The sequence below is a fragment of the Impatiens glandulifera genome, chromosome 1, assembly GCF_907164915.1.
Source record: "Impatiens glandulifera chromosome 1, dImpGla2.1, whole genome shotgun sequence".
NCBI classification, from domain to species: Eukaryota; Viridiplantae; Streptophyta; class Magnoliopsida; order Ericales; family Balsaminaceae; genus Impatiens; species Impatiens glandulifera.
In genome coordinates, this window is record NC_061862.1 from 65,520,040 (window position 1) to 65,535,607 (window position 15,568).

Sequence of the window (15,568 nt, forward strand, 5' to 3'; positions counted from 1 at the left end):
ATGCATCCATACTTACAAACTCAATGTGAAAAGAGATATGGTAAAAAAAATATGGAAATCTATATAATCACTTATTAGTTTCGGTCTTCACATATACTCAAGTAAAAAAAAAGTTAATATTTCTTTCACAATTGATCGTAACATTTATCGAGCAGAGAAACTACAGTGGTTGAGTAGAGGTTTCGCGCTGACCATCGGGTGTGGTTGAAGAAGCATCTGAATCAGATGAAGATCCCAATCTCTTGAAGATGAGCTTTTGTTGAGGCCTTTGTCCATTAGAGAATGCAGTCACTTCTGTATCCACCAATATAATGTCTTCATCCTTAAAATCCCCTCTTAGTATTCCTTTAGCTAGCTCATTCTCGACGTGCTGTTGTATCACCCGCTTCACTGGCCTAGCTCCGTAGTTCGGGTCGTATCCTATGTTTCCGAGGAGCTCCACTGCTGCCTCTGTTATCTGTATCTTCATCTTTCTATCCGTTATCCTCTGTTGCACACGTTCCAACTGAAAAACATAATAAAACCCACCCAAAAAATCAAATATTAGATCATCTGTAATTTTAAACCAAGGTTTTTGTCCCACTTCATTGAAGGTGCTTTTAATGGGAATTGAAAAACTGAGACCTGACCCTCTCTATTCAAGATCATTGCGATCTAAAATAAGAATGTTGAGGTTGATGATTTGAATTAGGTAATTATGAGGGATTGATGAGAGGTTTCTTTACGTTTAAAGACAAATAACCCAAACCCAACAAGTCTCGACTTGCTTTTAGTGAGAACCAAACTCGAGACTTTAACCTCTATTTTCAAAATCATCAGATTTAATTTAGTAAGAATCGAACTCGAGACCTCAGCCTCTATTGTTTAAGATCATTGGATTTTAGTTCCCATCACGAACAAGTAAAAACAAACATACCTGTAATCTAACAATGCTTTTAATCTGCTCGCGATCCAACGGTTGGAAAACAATATACTCATCAACTCTATTCATGAACTCGGGCCTGAAAATCGACCTCGCCGCATCCATCACTCGTTGCTTAATCGTCTCATAAGCCGTCTCTTTCGGTAAATTCTCATCATCCGTGTTCAATATATACTGAGAACCAACATTCGAAGTCATTATAATAACAGTATTAGTAAAACTAACAGTTCGACCCTGAGAGTCAGTTACTCTTCCATCATCCAATATTTGTAGGAACACATTAAACACATCAGCATGTGCCTTTTCAATCTCATCGAACAAGATAACCGCATAGGGCCTCCTTCGAACAATCTCAGTCAGCTGACCGCCTTCTTCGTATCCTACATAACCGGGTGGGGCACCTATTAACCTAGAGACAGCATGTTTCTCCATGTACTCGCTCATGTCGATTCTTACAAGAGCTTCTTCGGTGTTGAACATGTAGGATGCGAGTGCTTTGGCAAGCTCGGTTTTTCCAACGCCTGTGGGACCCATGAACATGAAACTGGCGATTGGACGATGAGGATCGGAGAGACCCGCTCGTGACCGTTGAATGGCTTCAGCTACTGATCTGACGGCAGGATCTTGACCGACAACGCGTTTATGCAACTCATCTTCTAGATGTAGAAGCTTCTCACGCTCAGTTTGTTGTAATTTTGAGACGGGAATTCCTGTCCATTTGCTGACGATTTCGGCAATATCGCTTCCAGTGACTTCTTCTCTGAGCATTGATTTTCCTGTACTTAGATATTCGTCTAGTTCTTTTTCAGCTTCGGCAAGTTGTCGTTGAAGGGAATTTAAGCTTCCGTATTTCAGTTCAGCTGCTCGGTTAAGATCGTATTCTCGTTCTGCCTGTTGTATCTCGAGATTTACCCTGTCAATCTGCACAAAACAGGATTGTTACTACAAAGTTTGATGTGGGTTAGTTGAGATTGTCTCCCTCATCAATCAAAAACTACAAATTACTCTATCTTGTTATAATATTTTTTTTCATTATATATTTATACCCTAATACTTTTTTTACCTAAATAATTTTCACTAACTTACATTAAATAACATTATTTTAAAATAAACACTTGGTTATTCAATAACTCTAGATCAAACAAGGCCTTGGTGCTCTCTGTAAGTCCTTTTTCCTATAGTACACGGTTGCCATTTGAAATCCTTGGCAATTGTGGTTACAATTGAAGGATGGGAGAGTATTAGTCCTTGTAAGATATGGATTATTAAAATTTTATCAAAAATACCTATTATCATTCACATTGTTCAAATCAACAACCAAAATAATAAAATACCCTTGATCTCGTTTTTTAACAAAATATTTTTTCATTTTATAGCTTATGTCCTTTTACCCAAATAATTCGAAGCGTACCGACGAAAGAAAAACTAGGCAGCTGCCAAGCAGAGAGAAGGAGGCCTAGGGTGAATTTGAAAAACCTATTAAGTTATCCAAATAATCCAAACAGTGTAATGGGTGTTATCTCCTCTACTGTTGACAGGTTATAGGGTCTTATCTCTTTTATTGTTGTTGATTGCATTGCTTATGTAATTGCAACTTGGCTTAAATTTTGTTTAACACGGGTATATTGTACTCTAAATAAAGAAAAGGATTCATCCTCATCCTTATTTATGCTACACACTTCAATAGGTTCAGCATATTTCTAACCCTCAGTCTTCAAAGCTATAGAACCACATATATCAGCTAGCTAATTTTCCCTCCTATCATCCTTTGAAGAGTGCAAAAGAAAATTACCAATCAACTTTCTAAATTTATGAATCGCCACAGCAAGAGGAAACTAGAGTAGAAAGAAGATACAAGTTACCTCTTCTTTGATTGACTGTATATTTGTCATGACTGCTTTTTCATGCTCCCACTGCTCAGTCAGTTCTGCCTGCTTCTCTTTTAAGAGAGAAAGCTCCGCCTCAAGACGACTCAACCTATCTTTTGAAGCTTTGTCAGTATCATTTGTAAGTGATAGCCTCTCCATCTCCTGTTTCAGCACTGATCGATTGATCTCATCCAAGGCAGTAGGTTTCGAAGTGATCTCCATCTTTAGCTTTGCAGCTGCTTCATCCACTAGATCGATAGCTGCAATTGAAATGGACTAATCAGCTATGAACCCTTCAGAAGTAGTAAATTATGCCTATTTGGAAGCTAGTGTTTTGTCACAATCTTTGTGACTGACTGATGATCCCATTATAAAATCTCCAAATTTAAAATTGTAACTTATATTTTTCATTTGGTAGAAGATTTTGATTTTGGATCATGATCAAGATTATAATGTAATTTTTGTTGCTTCGCTTACTATAGAAATTGATTTCCTTAATCATTATCCAAATTATAGGGTAATTTTTTACACGGATTATTTTCTTGATGATGTTATATGTCCATTACCTTTGTCAGGAAGAAAGCGGCCACTGATGTAACGATCTGAAAGTATGGCTGCTTCAACAAGTGCACCATCAGATATGCGAACTCCATGATGCAGTTCATACCTCTCACGCAACCCACGAAGAATAGAGACTGTATCTCCAACCGAAGGTTGGTCAACATAAACCTGTTGGAACCGGCGCTCCAATGCTGGATCTTTCTCGATATACTTACGATATTCATCCAATGTTGTGGCACCAATGCATCTCAATTCTCCTCGACCTAGCATAGGCTTCAAGAGATTCCCGGCATCCATGGCTCCGTTGGTTGCACCTGATACAAATGAGAAAGTATTTGCTTCAATCTCTAAAGTGCTTAACTAAAGGCCCACAGCTATTTGTTTAAAATCACTTCATTATTCAGATTCAGCTCAAATAAAGCCAGAAAATGCTTATTTGATTAGCTACGAAGGATTTATACCAGTAATAAGAGCATACAAAAGACAAAACTTTAAATCAAGTAAATTAACCAATTTATGTTATTATAAGTTTAAATAATCTTTTAAGTAATTGTTTTTACAATAGTTCCACATTTCATCAAATCAACTTACATTAGTACTTAAAATTCAAATATTTCATTTGGATTTTTCAGCAATTATTTTCGCACACTTACTAGTTTGGCAGTTAAATTCATTGTTCAACACTTATGTCTTATTTGATTAAGCGTTATTTGGATTTTATACAAATAACCCCGCATTATCAATCAAATCATCAACTAAAATATCAAACTACCTTACATTATTTTTTTTACGACACTTTAAACATTAAATAAAAGATATTTTAGTCATTTAACCCAAATAATTCACTTTTTCATCAGATTTTTTTAAAATAACCCAGATTATTTTCAAATGACCCTACATCAAACAACCTTAAGTTCAGTTTTACCAAATGAACCCCCACTCTAAGTTTGGATATTTTTAAAATCAAGGAAATCTGTCTGTCAGTTCAATTTAAGCAAATGAAACTGCAAAGAACAAAAAGAGCTGGCAACAATTTCAAATGAGAAAGGGGGGATGCAGAAATTCTAATAGAGGATCTCATATGATAAATAGATTAGAATTTCAAAGGCCCACTCACACGAGAACTCATGGAGAGCAAGCGGTTCATATCAGTTATTTAGAAACCAAGACATTAGGAATTTATAGGACACACCTGCCCCAACAACTGTATGAATCTCGTCAATGAAGAGGATGATTTGACCCTCTGAGTCAGTTACTTCCTTCAACACAGCCTTCAGCCTATCTTCAAACTCCCCTCGGTATTTCGCCCCTGCGATGAGTGCACCCATGTCTAGGGAAATCAACTGCAGATGAAAAATATGTTAGCATCACCAAAGAGGCAAAAACACTTTTTTCTATGATCATGAGGTGATATCATTTTACAAAAATAAGAGCAACAAAAAATGGAAAGACAAGAAACAACAAAGGAAGTTAGATTCCGATCAAGTCAAAATAATCCCATCATATGCAAAATTCCTCCAAGATATTAGGAAAAAACACATTCTTGTAAATAAGTTCAAACTGTTTATTATATAAGCACCTTTCTATTCATTAACGCTTGAGGCACATCTCCTTCGACTATTCTCTGAGCAAGCCTGAAGTTAAGCAAACAAACATAAGAAATGAGTTCGACCAACATAACATTAATTCTTCTTATAAGATTTAAGGATAACTTACCCTTCAGAAATCGCAGTCTTTCCAACACCGGGCTCACCAATTAATACAGGATTATTCTTTGTTCTCCTGGATAATATCTGGATACATCTTCTTATTTCGTCATCTCTTCCTATAACAGGATCAAGCTTTCCTTCTCTTGCCAATACAGTCAAATCCTTTCCATATTTCTCTAGTGCTTCGTACTTCCCCTCAGGATCTGCAATTGCAACAAACTAGGTTCATATACATGACAAATTTATGGTCCATATTATAGAAGAAAATTTGAACACATCAAATGAATATTCAATAATAATAGTGACAAAAGCTCTTAAGTTGATTCTTAGATAGTGGTGTAAGAATTCCCAGATTCAGCCAAGGAAGTTTGATATATGGGATCTTTTATTCAAATTGAATTTTTCATACTGGAAATGGTTTAGGCTAGGTTATCTTTGGATGAGTGAAATTGAAGTTAGAATTTGAATTCCAATTCTATAAGTTCCATTGAATTGCAATCCAATTCCTATGTTTAGAGAAATCATTAAATTGTAATTCTTAAGAGATTCATATGACTTTCTTCTTCTTCTTTCTCTTTAAAATGCCTTTAAGCAAGCATCTAGGCACATATAAAACTATTGTTATCTGATTAACAAATAGTTGGAAGAATGGCATTGACTTGAATCGTGTAATATAAGATCACATGCCTCCGAGTTGTTTGCCTTTAACCAATATAAGTCCTAAAAACTAAAAGGAAAAAAATATCACCTTGGTCAATTACTGTTTGGCGTCCCCTTATTGACTGTACAGCATCTTTTAATGTCTTCAATGTGACATTGAAGTCCTTGAAGACATGTTTTCCAAATCTATTGTCTTGCACAAAACCAAGAACCAAATGCTCTACCGACACAAATGAATCACCATATTCTTTCTTATAGTCTCTAGCTCTCTGTATCAAAGCTTCTAGGTCACGCCCAAGCATTGAACCAGCTGTCTCTCCAATAACCTTGAAAAATAAAATGTAACTAACTATTGCAGACATATTCTATATTGAGATAATGACAAAGTGTTTGTTGTATTGTTGTTTACCTTGGGTTGGCGTTGAATAAATTTATCAGTAGCTTCTAGAAGTCGAGTATTGTCGACTCCAGCCTTGGAGAAAATCCGACGAGCAAGTCCATTTTTTTGCTCAAGTAAGGCCTTCATTAGATGCTCCGTCTCCACTATCTGATGTTTATTCTCTTTCGCAACTTCTGGCGATGATACAATTCCTTGCCATGCCATTTCTGTAAACTCTTGCTGAGTAATCTGTCAACAATGAGAACTGATTAAAAAACATTGCTTAATTCGAAACACAAGAAATGTAAATTATTGGTCGAAATGTTTACCCGTCCTCCAACAGCTTCACATCTAACTACAAACGACTTCCTCGAACTTCTTCCCAATCGTTCATCTCTCTTAGAGAGAAATGCATCGCGCGTCCTCAATTTCGAGTATGAACGGAGATAACTTAGGGCGAACGGCGCGGAGCAAATCCGAAGACGTGCAGACGGAGGTTGAGAGGACAGAGTGGTTCTATGATTGATACGGAGGCCGGCGAAGGACGCCGTGGAAATGGAGGCCATGATTTACGGAGTAGATTTTGCGATGATGAGATGATATAGGAGATGATAGGAAGTTAACAGCATAACATGAATGAAAGGCGATAGCTTTGCGTGTGAATCTAATAAAGTGCAGAATCTAGAGAGAGAGTTATCTAGTACATTCGAGGAGAGTGTAGAGAGGGAGTTGAGCCAAAACAGAGATTCATGGACCGCCTCTAACGGAATCAACCGGAGGAAGCGAGACGGCTCATTTATAAAAATAAAATAAGATAACTCTTAAAATTAAGTTAAGTTCTATTTCATTTAAACGAAATATTTAAAGAATAAATAAATAGAAAACGAGAATAGAAATTTTTCATTTTTCAAATTCAATGTTACGGACACCAAATTACCACTCTATTTTTTATTTTTTTTATTGTAAGTAAAAATTTAATGAGAGTTCGTCAATTTATTTTGAGAATAAATATATCAAACTTAAATTATCTTAAACTTAAATTAGAGTCTATGGTGATAGTTACATATAATTTTTTTAAAAATGACATAATTTTTTATATTTCAGGACTACCACACCTTTATTATTGTTTTTTCTATATATACATTTTACCCTTATGTTGATTTTAAAATATGAATGTTAAATTTAGAAATTTATTGACTATTGAAAAACAAAAAACAGGGTAATCAATAGTAATTAAGGGTCCAATCCGTGTTTTGAAAATACACAGATCTTGAGCAGCATTTTAATTTGAAAAAAATATATATTTAATTAAATATCATTTGAGGCTCGAACTTGATACGATTTGACTATACGGGGGCTCGAACTTTAACATATTTAACCATTTGAGGCTTCATTATTTCAAACGGACATAACGTCCGTCAATATTTTACTGCGTTTTTTTTTTTATCGGCACATAAATTATTAATTTTCACTTATTAAAATAAATAAATAAATAAAATAAAAACCCCTAAATTAAAAACCCCAATATTATTTTCTCTCACTTTTATCATCTTCATCTAGCCCGGAGTTCGTCGAAGCATTGGCCGGAGTTCATCGAAGCTTGGGCGTTGTTCATTGAAGCCTTGGTTGGAGTTCATTTCGACTAACTGACCGACCGATTGACTAACTGAAAGGTATGTTTTGTTATTAAGGTTGAGAGCAGCCATAAGTCATTATTTTTTCATTGTTATTAGTCTACCCTAATAAAGATGACAGTTGTTAAAATTTACAAACAAAGTGATTAATATTAATATATGATTTCCTTTCTTTACGCACACATATATAATATAAGACATCACTTCTTCATTGGGTATTCTATAGGACCGAATATTGTTGATTCAATTCTCACATTGGTGCTGCCCATTTTAATTATCCACGTGATCAATTACTCAATTTCAATAGGTCTAACTTTCATTGTTTGTATTTTCCATGTATTGATTACTCATATTCATCTTATGTTCTCTTATTAATTTTGATAATCGCAATAACAATCTGTGGTAAAGGAATGCGAAATGTCAATGTTTCAGACTTCGATGAACTCCGGCCAAGGCTAGATGATAAGTGAGAATCACAGTAACATTGATGAGATGATAAGTGAGAGAAAACGATATTGGGATTTTTAATTTAGGGGTTTTTTATTTTATTTATTTATTTTAATAGGTGGAAATTAATGATTTATGTGCCATGTTAAAAAAAACACGCTGTAAAATATTGACGGATTATAAATTGAAACGAAGCCTCAAATGGTTAAATATGTAAAAGTTCGAATCCATATAGATCATTTGGTTAAATCGTCTCAAGTTCGAATCTCAAATGGTATTTAAGCCCTTAAAATTAAGAACTATTTTCATGATTAGGAATATGATAAAAATAAACGGATAAAACCAGATAAAAATTGTGAACGTAATAAAGGGTAAAAAAATAATAAATCATCTGTACATTATAAATGTTTTTTTTTTCATGAAATACACATAAAATCTAATACCCATTTCAATAGGGATATATCCATAACAGATTCATCTCTAAAATCTAATGTTCATGTGATTGAAGCATATAGAAGAATCCAGTGAACAAATGAAAATGCACACAAGAGTTAAGAATGGAAGGAAAATAATGAAATACACAACATATGAAACTGATGTTTTTTTTATGTGATGAAAATCATTCCTCACTTGAAATAACTGCTTTGTATGACACCATCTGATTTCCCCCATTATTTTGTTGGCAGTGGTGAATACCCCACAAAAATGTGCATTTAACCCAAAAAAGGAAACTCTTATACTGGCTATATTACAATATCTAAAGAATGAATGGTTATACCCATGAACAATGAAACCAATTTAGCTCCCCTCTTTTTTTTCCCAGTCTCAAGCATGTATCGAGATTATCCTTGAATCGAAAAAGGTAATAAGATTTAATATGTTGCCATCTTTGCTGTATAAGTTCCTTTGGTTGAGAGTAACTACTCCAATATGTGGCAATTCCTAATAAAATCGTTGGAGTAATTGACATACTTGGTCCAAAACGGTCGCAAATGTTCAATGCCTATCTGCAGCCATGGTTTTGACTGGCCATTATAGTGTATAACTGCAGCTCTTTTAACGTTCTCATGATTGGTTTTGTTCTGATACCCTAAACCTAGCATGTGCCAAGATGGGTCGATCGGTTGTACATGACCTCTAAATGCAATCAGCGCTGGTGGAAGGGTTCCTAGCTTCCACATTGTCAGGTTCCACTTCAGATTCTGCAAGTGGGAGAAAAAATATTAGAGAAATATGCATCCTTACTGTTATAGATTCTTCTATTTCAAGAAAAGGAAGTTTAGAAGTTTTTATATGAAATTATGAAGAACGGATTAATACCTATTTCGTACCAACCTAGAAATCTAGGATTTGTAGAAGAAATATAGGTACTATGAATCAAGATTCAATAACTATTTCATTCATTACTCCAAATATTATATACTTCTTCATTCGGAAACACCATATATGCCTTATTTCTCATCCATTTGTGGATCCAGATGGGATCACATTTGAAAATGGGGTGTATCTGAACTAATGTGGTCACCCAGATTCAAAAAATTATTAATGGTTACTCATTCAGATCGGGACCCAAAATGAGAAACAAGAGTTTTTTCAAATACTCGCAATGACATGCATGTAGAATAAACTTATGTAGGAATGTTTGAAAACCATACAAAGATATTTCAACAAAAAGAAAAGAAAAATCCATACAAAGATATATCTAAGCAAAATAATTTGATGTAATATTCAAATGATGGATACCAACACATTCTTTTTCTTTTATTTAGAAGTTAAAGTTGTATTAACGGAGTCGTTGCAAATATGATTTTTAATATACAAACAGTGTTTAGGTCAAGTTGAATTGGTGGAATACCAACAAATTCTGAACAAAGGCCCTATGCAATCTGTTTTTGGTATGTATTTTCATCTGAATTATGATTTAGAAAAAAATTACATTTGTTATGTTTGCAAAAATCACAAAGATCTAGAAAATTTGGATGATGATAAGAAAAGACTGCTTATACCAATCAATTAAAAAAATATATTATAATGTAGATAATGATCTAGAAACTAATCTGACAAATGAAGCAAAAAATCACTATTAACAAACGATAAAAAAAATTACTTTCAATTTTAACTTTTGACGATTTTCGAATGGATAGTAATTGTGACAAAATAGTAGTTTCCAAATAGGTTGGGCATTTTCTTTTTGGAACAAAAATAAGGCCTTTAGAGTAGGTTGATATTTTTACTATGATTTTAACCACCGTGTTGGAAAAATAATATACAACTTCTCAAATTTTCATTCTAGTCCATGGCTAAAACAAACATGGTGTAGCTGAATAAACACTGAATAACAGAAATATCAGTCATTGACACTAACCTCCTTTAGCCACACATGATATGTCTCTCTTATATTTGTCTTTCTCCATTCCCGTAAATCTAATATATTCATCCCATAAGCCCATGCACATTCATCAGGATTCAAATGACCTGCTATGAGGGGATGCGAAAAGTTGAAGTAATTCTTGAATCTCTTTGACATTACCCATTCATCTTCACCCCTACAAGTCTCAACAGCTCCATTAACCTTTCCATGTAGGTCAATTTCCCATAGAGGAGAGAGGTCGCGCTGAATTACAACATCGTCATCTAAGAAAACCACTTTGTCAAGGTTAGGGAACAACTGCACAACACCAATAAACTATATCAGCTTTTCAAATCAAGGCCATCATAAGTTCTAGAAAATACACCAACAAAATTCTTGATTTATGATTTTTTTCTTGGAAGAGGCTAGCGGAACATCCCACCACAATAACCCCCTACATCAATCAATGTACTGGAAAATCAAACCTTAGACCTCCCCTCTTATTTCAGGACTCTTACCACTTGACCTCTTGAATTAGGATTCAACTTACTTCTTTAAGTATCAATCATTTTAAGGATCACTTTGGCCTTATTTGATGAAGGGTTATTTGGATTTAACCCAAAAAACCTATTAACTCATCATCATCAATCAAATCAACAAAAATATCAAATTATTACTTTATTTTTATAACATCTTAAATATTAAATACAAAGGATAATTTAGTCATTTAACCCAAATAATCCATTTTTCCTTCAAACACGTATTTTTTTCATAAAAAAAAAACTACATCTAACAAGCTCTGCTTCTTAAGTTTAACATAATGAACATGCTAGTACATGTAGGTGACTAACCACACATACAACTTACCTCAGGCAAGTATATGCGAAGATGGTTTAGCAGTGAAATGTACTTGGGGCTTCTAGCCTGCAATTTCGAAGCAAGTGACCTTGGAGTGGTCTCACTTAGATTAGCCCCAGCCATATGATTCCCATGGTAGTAATTTCTGATAGTATTATGATTTTCAACAGCTTCAAGCACAGGTACATTCTCTCTTGTTAACCATTCAAACTGATTAACACTTTTTACTTCAAGAACAGCTGGCGAGACAGGATTCAATGCAAACCATGAGTGCATGCCCGCGTAAGTTTTCTTATCTGTGATAACATGAAAAACTATCTTTTCAGGCTTTGTGAACGACCGAATAGCAGATGTAACCACAACAGAAGCCGCTAGAATATTATCAGTAGACAAGACAAAGTGGTTGCACGTGTTGTCTGAGAGCGATGGGAGTAATTCTGGTGAAGGCAACTGTCTACGAGCATGAGCATTAGAAGAGTATTCATCAGTCAGACGCAGGGAGAGACAGTGAATGCCTCTGGGAATGGAACTTGCGGCAAAGTGTTTATTCACCAATTCTGCATATTTTGACTCCTTCACCTGCTTTTCATATCTTTCCATCTGTTGCAAAAGGGGGAAAATTATTCATAGTTTAAACTGGTGTGCAATTTCAAGGGATGAAACCAAATCTTTGATGAGTTGCACCAAAAAATGAATTCCAACAGAGACCCTACAGTTATTATCCTAATCATCAATGACAAAATTTCTACTTCTGGCCTGAATCCAGGTCCAGATATGAGAAACCGCCAATAAATTTTCAGAATTTGTATCCGACTAAGTTTTGTTTCTAAATGTGATCTCATCTCGATTCAAATCCAGATGAGATATATGATAGAAAAAGTGTTTCCAAATTCGGGCACACATCATCTTGTCTTTCTAAGCAAGCGATATGAGCTTAACGCACTCCCACAAAACCAAATTGCAATACTCGTGAGAAGCATTTCCGAACAATTTTCCACTCATTCTCATCAAATAAGAGGAAGAGTAATCAATCATTGAAATGTTACAAAGACACAATGTGATGTGCTTCTAGACTTCTAGTTGTCAATAAAAAGTGACTAACCAAAATAAATTCAACATCTAGAAAACAACCCAACACAGCAACCAAGACAAAATATCACAAGTAAAATCATGTGCAGCGTCAAAATAAAAGCCACAAACGATAACTATGACAAAGCTCTTACCATCCCTTTTAAAATCATGGAAAATTCTTTTGCATTGTATTTCTTCTTTTTCAGTTCCAAAACAAGTTGACTGTATGACTCTGGTAGTTTTAGGCTATCTGGGATTTCCTCAGTGCCAACTTGATTGAGAATCTTATGTAAATCTCTAACCAGCCTTTGCTGCAATACCAACCAGAAACAGATTCAGATTAGGAAACATTTGGACTTTGATCTCCGGTTGGTATACTATGCAAACAAATTCAACAGAAAAGATACCACTTACCCCTGAATCATCAACCCTACCAAGAAGCTTGGGTCCCAACCGTCTACCTAAACAATCTGGAGCACAGGAAATGAGTTAGGAAATAAGCTACAGTTTTGAAGTTGCAATTAAATCACTAATCTGATGCAAGAGCAGCAAAATATGGAAACAAACTGTTTGAAAGAGAAGCACATAAAAAAACATAATGATACATTCATTTGGAAATTTTCATCTTAGGACAAATTGACAACAGAATATTTATGCTGGAAGTGAATTCATTCCGCCAGATCTATCAAACTACCATAAGACAATTGTTTATTAACCCATCCTCCAACCTACAAAAATTAATCATGGCTCAAACACAATTGACAGTGATTTCATGATTAATACCTTTGAAAATAAATATGAAACAGATTTGACAGCATACGATTGTGAAAGATAAACATATAGCTAACACCACAAGCTGATAATCTACACTGAAGACAAATATATGACTAGAAATATACATTGTAGTTTCATTAAAGAAACATACAAAAGTCTTCAAAACGGACATACTCGGAGTTGTCATCTGCTTTCAATCTATATTAGAAACATGTTCAGTAGATCATTCTAGATCAGATCAAAAAGAAGAAGATGCATCTCCTTCCTAATAAACCAAATGAAACCAATATCCAATACGAAAAAGCATAGAGCATTGGCATCCTTATTGGAATCTCACTCCATTTTGCATAATCAAACCTCAATCAAGAACTCCTAACCATGATTAATATAGACAGTTATGCACTAAAAATTGGTTAAAATTGAATTTAAGTAAAGATCTTCTTGATCACACCAATGATTAAACTCAGAAAACTTTCTCCACTCAAAATGGATAACAAAGACATGGAACTTAAGATCTGACTAATACCCTCTTCCACTAAAAAAATGTTAATAATAATTAGCAGAAAGAAAGAGAAAGAGAAAGAGATGGGTTAATGTACTACCTAGTGAGGAGCACTTGTTGACGCCTTCAAGGGTGACAACAGCAGTGAGAATGAAGACAAAAGGCAACAGAAAAGCTAATATTAAGATCGTGTGGAAGAGTGTGCGGTAAGAGATATGGCGAGCTGCGACCTTGATCTTCATCAAGTCAATAAACCCATTGGTGCTCGATATTGTGATACTTCTCATGCCAGGTGAGAAGTGAAGCTGCATCGTCGCCTCTACAGACCCTTCTGGAAACCCTAGAATCAGAACTGACACCTAAAAGAAATTCCTCTGAAAATAAGAAAAGATCGTTCACCATCAGACCCTCCGTTGCGATCATATGACGACTCGGTCCCAACAATAGGATTTACCGACAAAGACTTTCTTGAAGACCAATGCATTGGGGTTACAAAGAATTACAATTGTTAGGGTTTTGTAAATCAAATATATGTTAAAACAATCAATCAATCAATCAATCAATCTGTAATAAAGAATCATGTATATGATCCGATGATCTGTTCTCCCTCCATGGATCGAAGCAATGTCAAAGACGGAGGAGCAGAGATACACAAAAGGATGGAGGGAGAAAGAGAAAGAGAGAGAAAAAGAATGAATTTTTATTTTTATTTTTGTCTACTTGTGATTGGTCGGTCGATCAGTCTGATCTACGTAATTTACTACAACATTTTTTTTTCTTTTTAATTCAAGAAATCAATTATCATGAAATTAATTAAAGTCCTAATCATACACAAAACCGTGTTTTTCTCCTAAATAGAAAAAAAAAAACGTTTTAATAAAAATAATAATAAAATATTTTTAAACTAAATTTGGATATATCATATATTTTTTTATTATTTAATTACATTAATTAAATTTTTTTTAATAATTCAATTAATTTTTATTTTATTTTTAAATTTAAAAAATTAATAACACAACACAATCATAACTTTGACTTTAATTTAGTGAAAATTGAAAAAGACACTTTTGTTCTTAAAGACAATTTAAGTATGATAATATTTTGAATGAAATCAATAATTATGAAAATTAAATTATATTATGAATTGATAAATGAATCTAGAAAGCAAATGTGTGATATGTTGTTATATTCAAATTTAATTATAGAATGGATTTGGAAAGCTACTGTAAAATTTGAAAATTAATTAATTCTCAAGATTAATGTCTCAATTAATAATTTTTATTTTGTAATTAGTATAACAAAATCTGTTAAATTGGAATCAAATATAAAACCTTATATGATAAGCTCCCTTGTTTCAATGTTATTGTCACTTACCTACCTAAAGTTGAGTCTTAATAATTTTATTTAGTGTTAGAATTAAAAATAAATACTAGAGAACAAATTAACAATTATTTTAGATAAATAATTATTGTTTAGATAGGTTATTGAATTAGACTAGTATTAATTTACAATATTTATGTTTTATAGATATGTTTTTGTTGCATTTTAGAATAACTATATTGTGAGTTTATATTTGTTTGCCTAGATAGAATCAATATAATTTCTCATAAATTTTGAAAAATAAAGCAAATTATTAAATTAAAGTTACACAAAATTGTGTTTTTTCTCCTAAGATGGTACTAAAAACAAATATATATATTTATTTTTTGATTTTTTTAAAAATATCTCATTATCATTATAGTTTTATGTTATTTTTACGAGGTTCTTAAAAAATATCTTATTGAACTATTAAGATTAAAAAGATGTGAAAATAATATAGATTATTTATTAATT

The 15,568-nt window shown here is 33.6% G+C and overlaps 2 protein-coding genes across 2 annotated transcripts; both read right to left on the reverse strand.

Moving 5' to 3' along the window:
• Positions 1 to 38: 38 nt before the first annotated feature.
• On the reverse strand, positions 39 to 6,836 carry LOC124918756 (chaperone protein ClpB3, chloroplastic). The gene is made up of 10 exons (XM_047458797.1): positions 6,429 to 6,836; positions 6,130 to 6,348; positions 5,809 to 6,046; positions 5,068 to 5,263; positions 4,931 to 4,985; positions 4,544 to 4,694; positions 3,357 to 3,665; positions 2,785 to 3,050; positions 917 to 1,843; positions 39 to 505 (listed from the first exon to the last, which is right to left on the reverse strand). Exons 1-10 carry the CDS (start codon positions 6,663 to 6,665, stop codon positions 161 to 163), a joined length of 2,943 nt encoding a protein of 980 aa, XP_047314753.1. The 5' UTR covers positions 6,666 to 6,836; the 3' UTR covers positions 39 to 160.
• Positions 6,837 to 8,610: 1,774 nt separating this feature from the next.
• Positions 8,611 to 14,414, reverse strand: LOC124918758 (probable galacturonosyltransferase 13). Its single transcript, XM_047458800.1, has 6 exons — positions 13,836 to 14,414; positions 12,874 to 12,929; positions 12,612 to 12,770; positions 11,398 to 11,988; positions 10,546 to 10,848; positions 8,611 to 9,382 (listed from the first exon to the last, which is right to left on the reverse strand). The coding sequence occupies exons 1-6, from the start codon at positions 14,044 to 14,046 to the stop codon at positions 9,101 to 9,103; spliced, it is 1,602 nt and encodes a 533-aa protein (XP_047314756.1). The 5' UTR covers positions 14,047 to 14,414; the 3' UTR covers positions 8,611 to 9,100.
• Between the last annotated feature and the right edge of the window lie 1,154 nt (positions 14,415 to 15,568).

Bases quoted from the DNA above. Each gene is read 5' to 3' on its own strand.
- LOC124918758 (XM_047458800.1), bottom strand. From the start codon at position 14,046: ATGCAGCTTCACTTCTCACCTGGCATGAGAAGTATCACAATATCGAGC. The intron at 11,989-12,611 runs GTAAGAGCTTTG...CTTTTGCAACAG, and splicing joins CCATGATTTTAAAAGGGATG to ATGGAAAGATATGAAAAGCA. The intron at 10,849-11,397 runs GTAAGTTGTATG...GGTGTTGTGCAG, and splicing joins TTCGCATATACTTGCCTGAG to TTGTTCCCTAACCTTGACAA.
- LOC124918756 (XM_047458797.1), bottom strand. From the start codon at position 6,665: ATGGCCTCCATTTCCACGGCGTCCTTCGCCGGCCTCCGTATCAATCAT. The intron at 4,695-4,930 runs GTGCTTATATAA...TTTCATCTGCAG, and splicing joins AAGCGTTAATGAATAGAAAG to TTGATTTCCCTAGACATGGG. The intron at 1,844-2,784 runs GTAACTTGTATC...TGTTTTGTGCAG, and splicing joins TACAGTCAATCAAAGAAGAG to ATTGACAGGGTAAATCTCGA.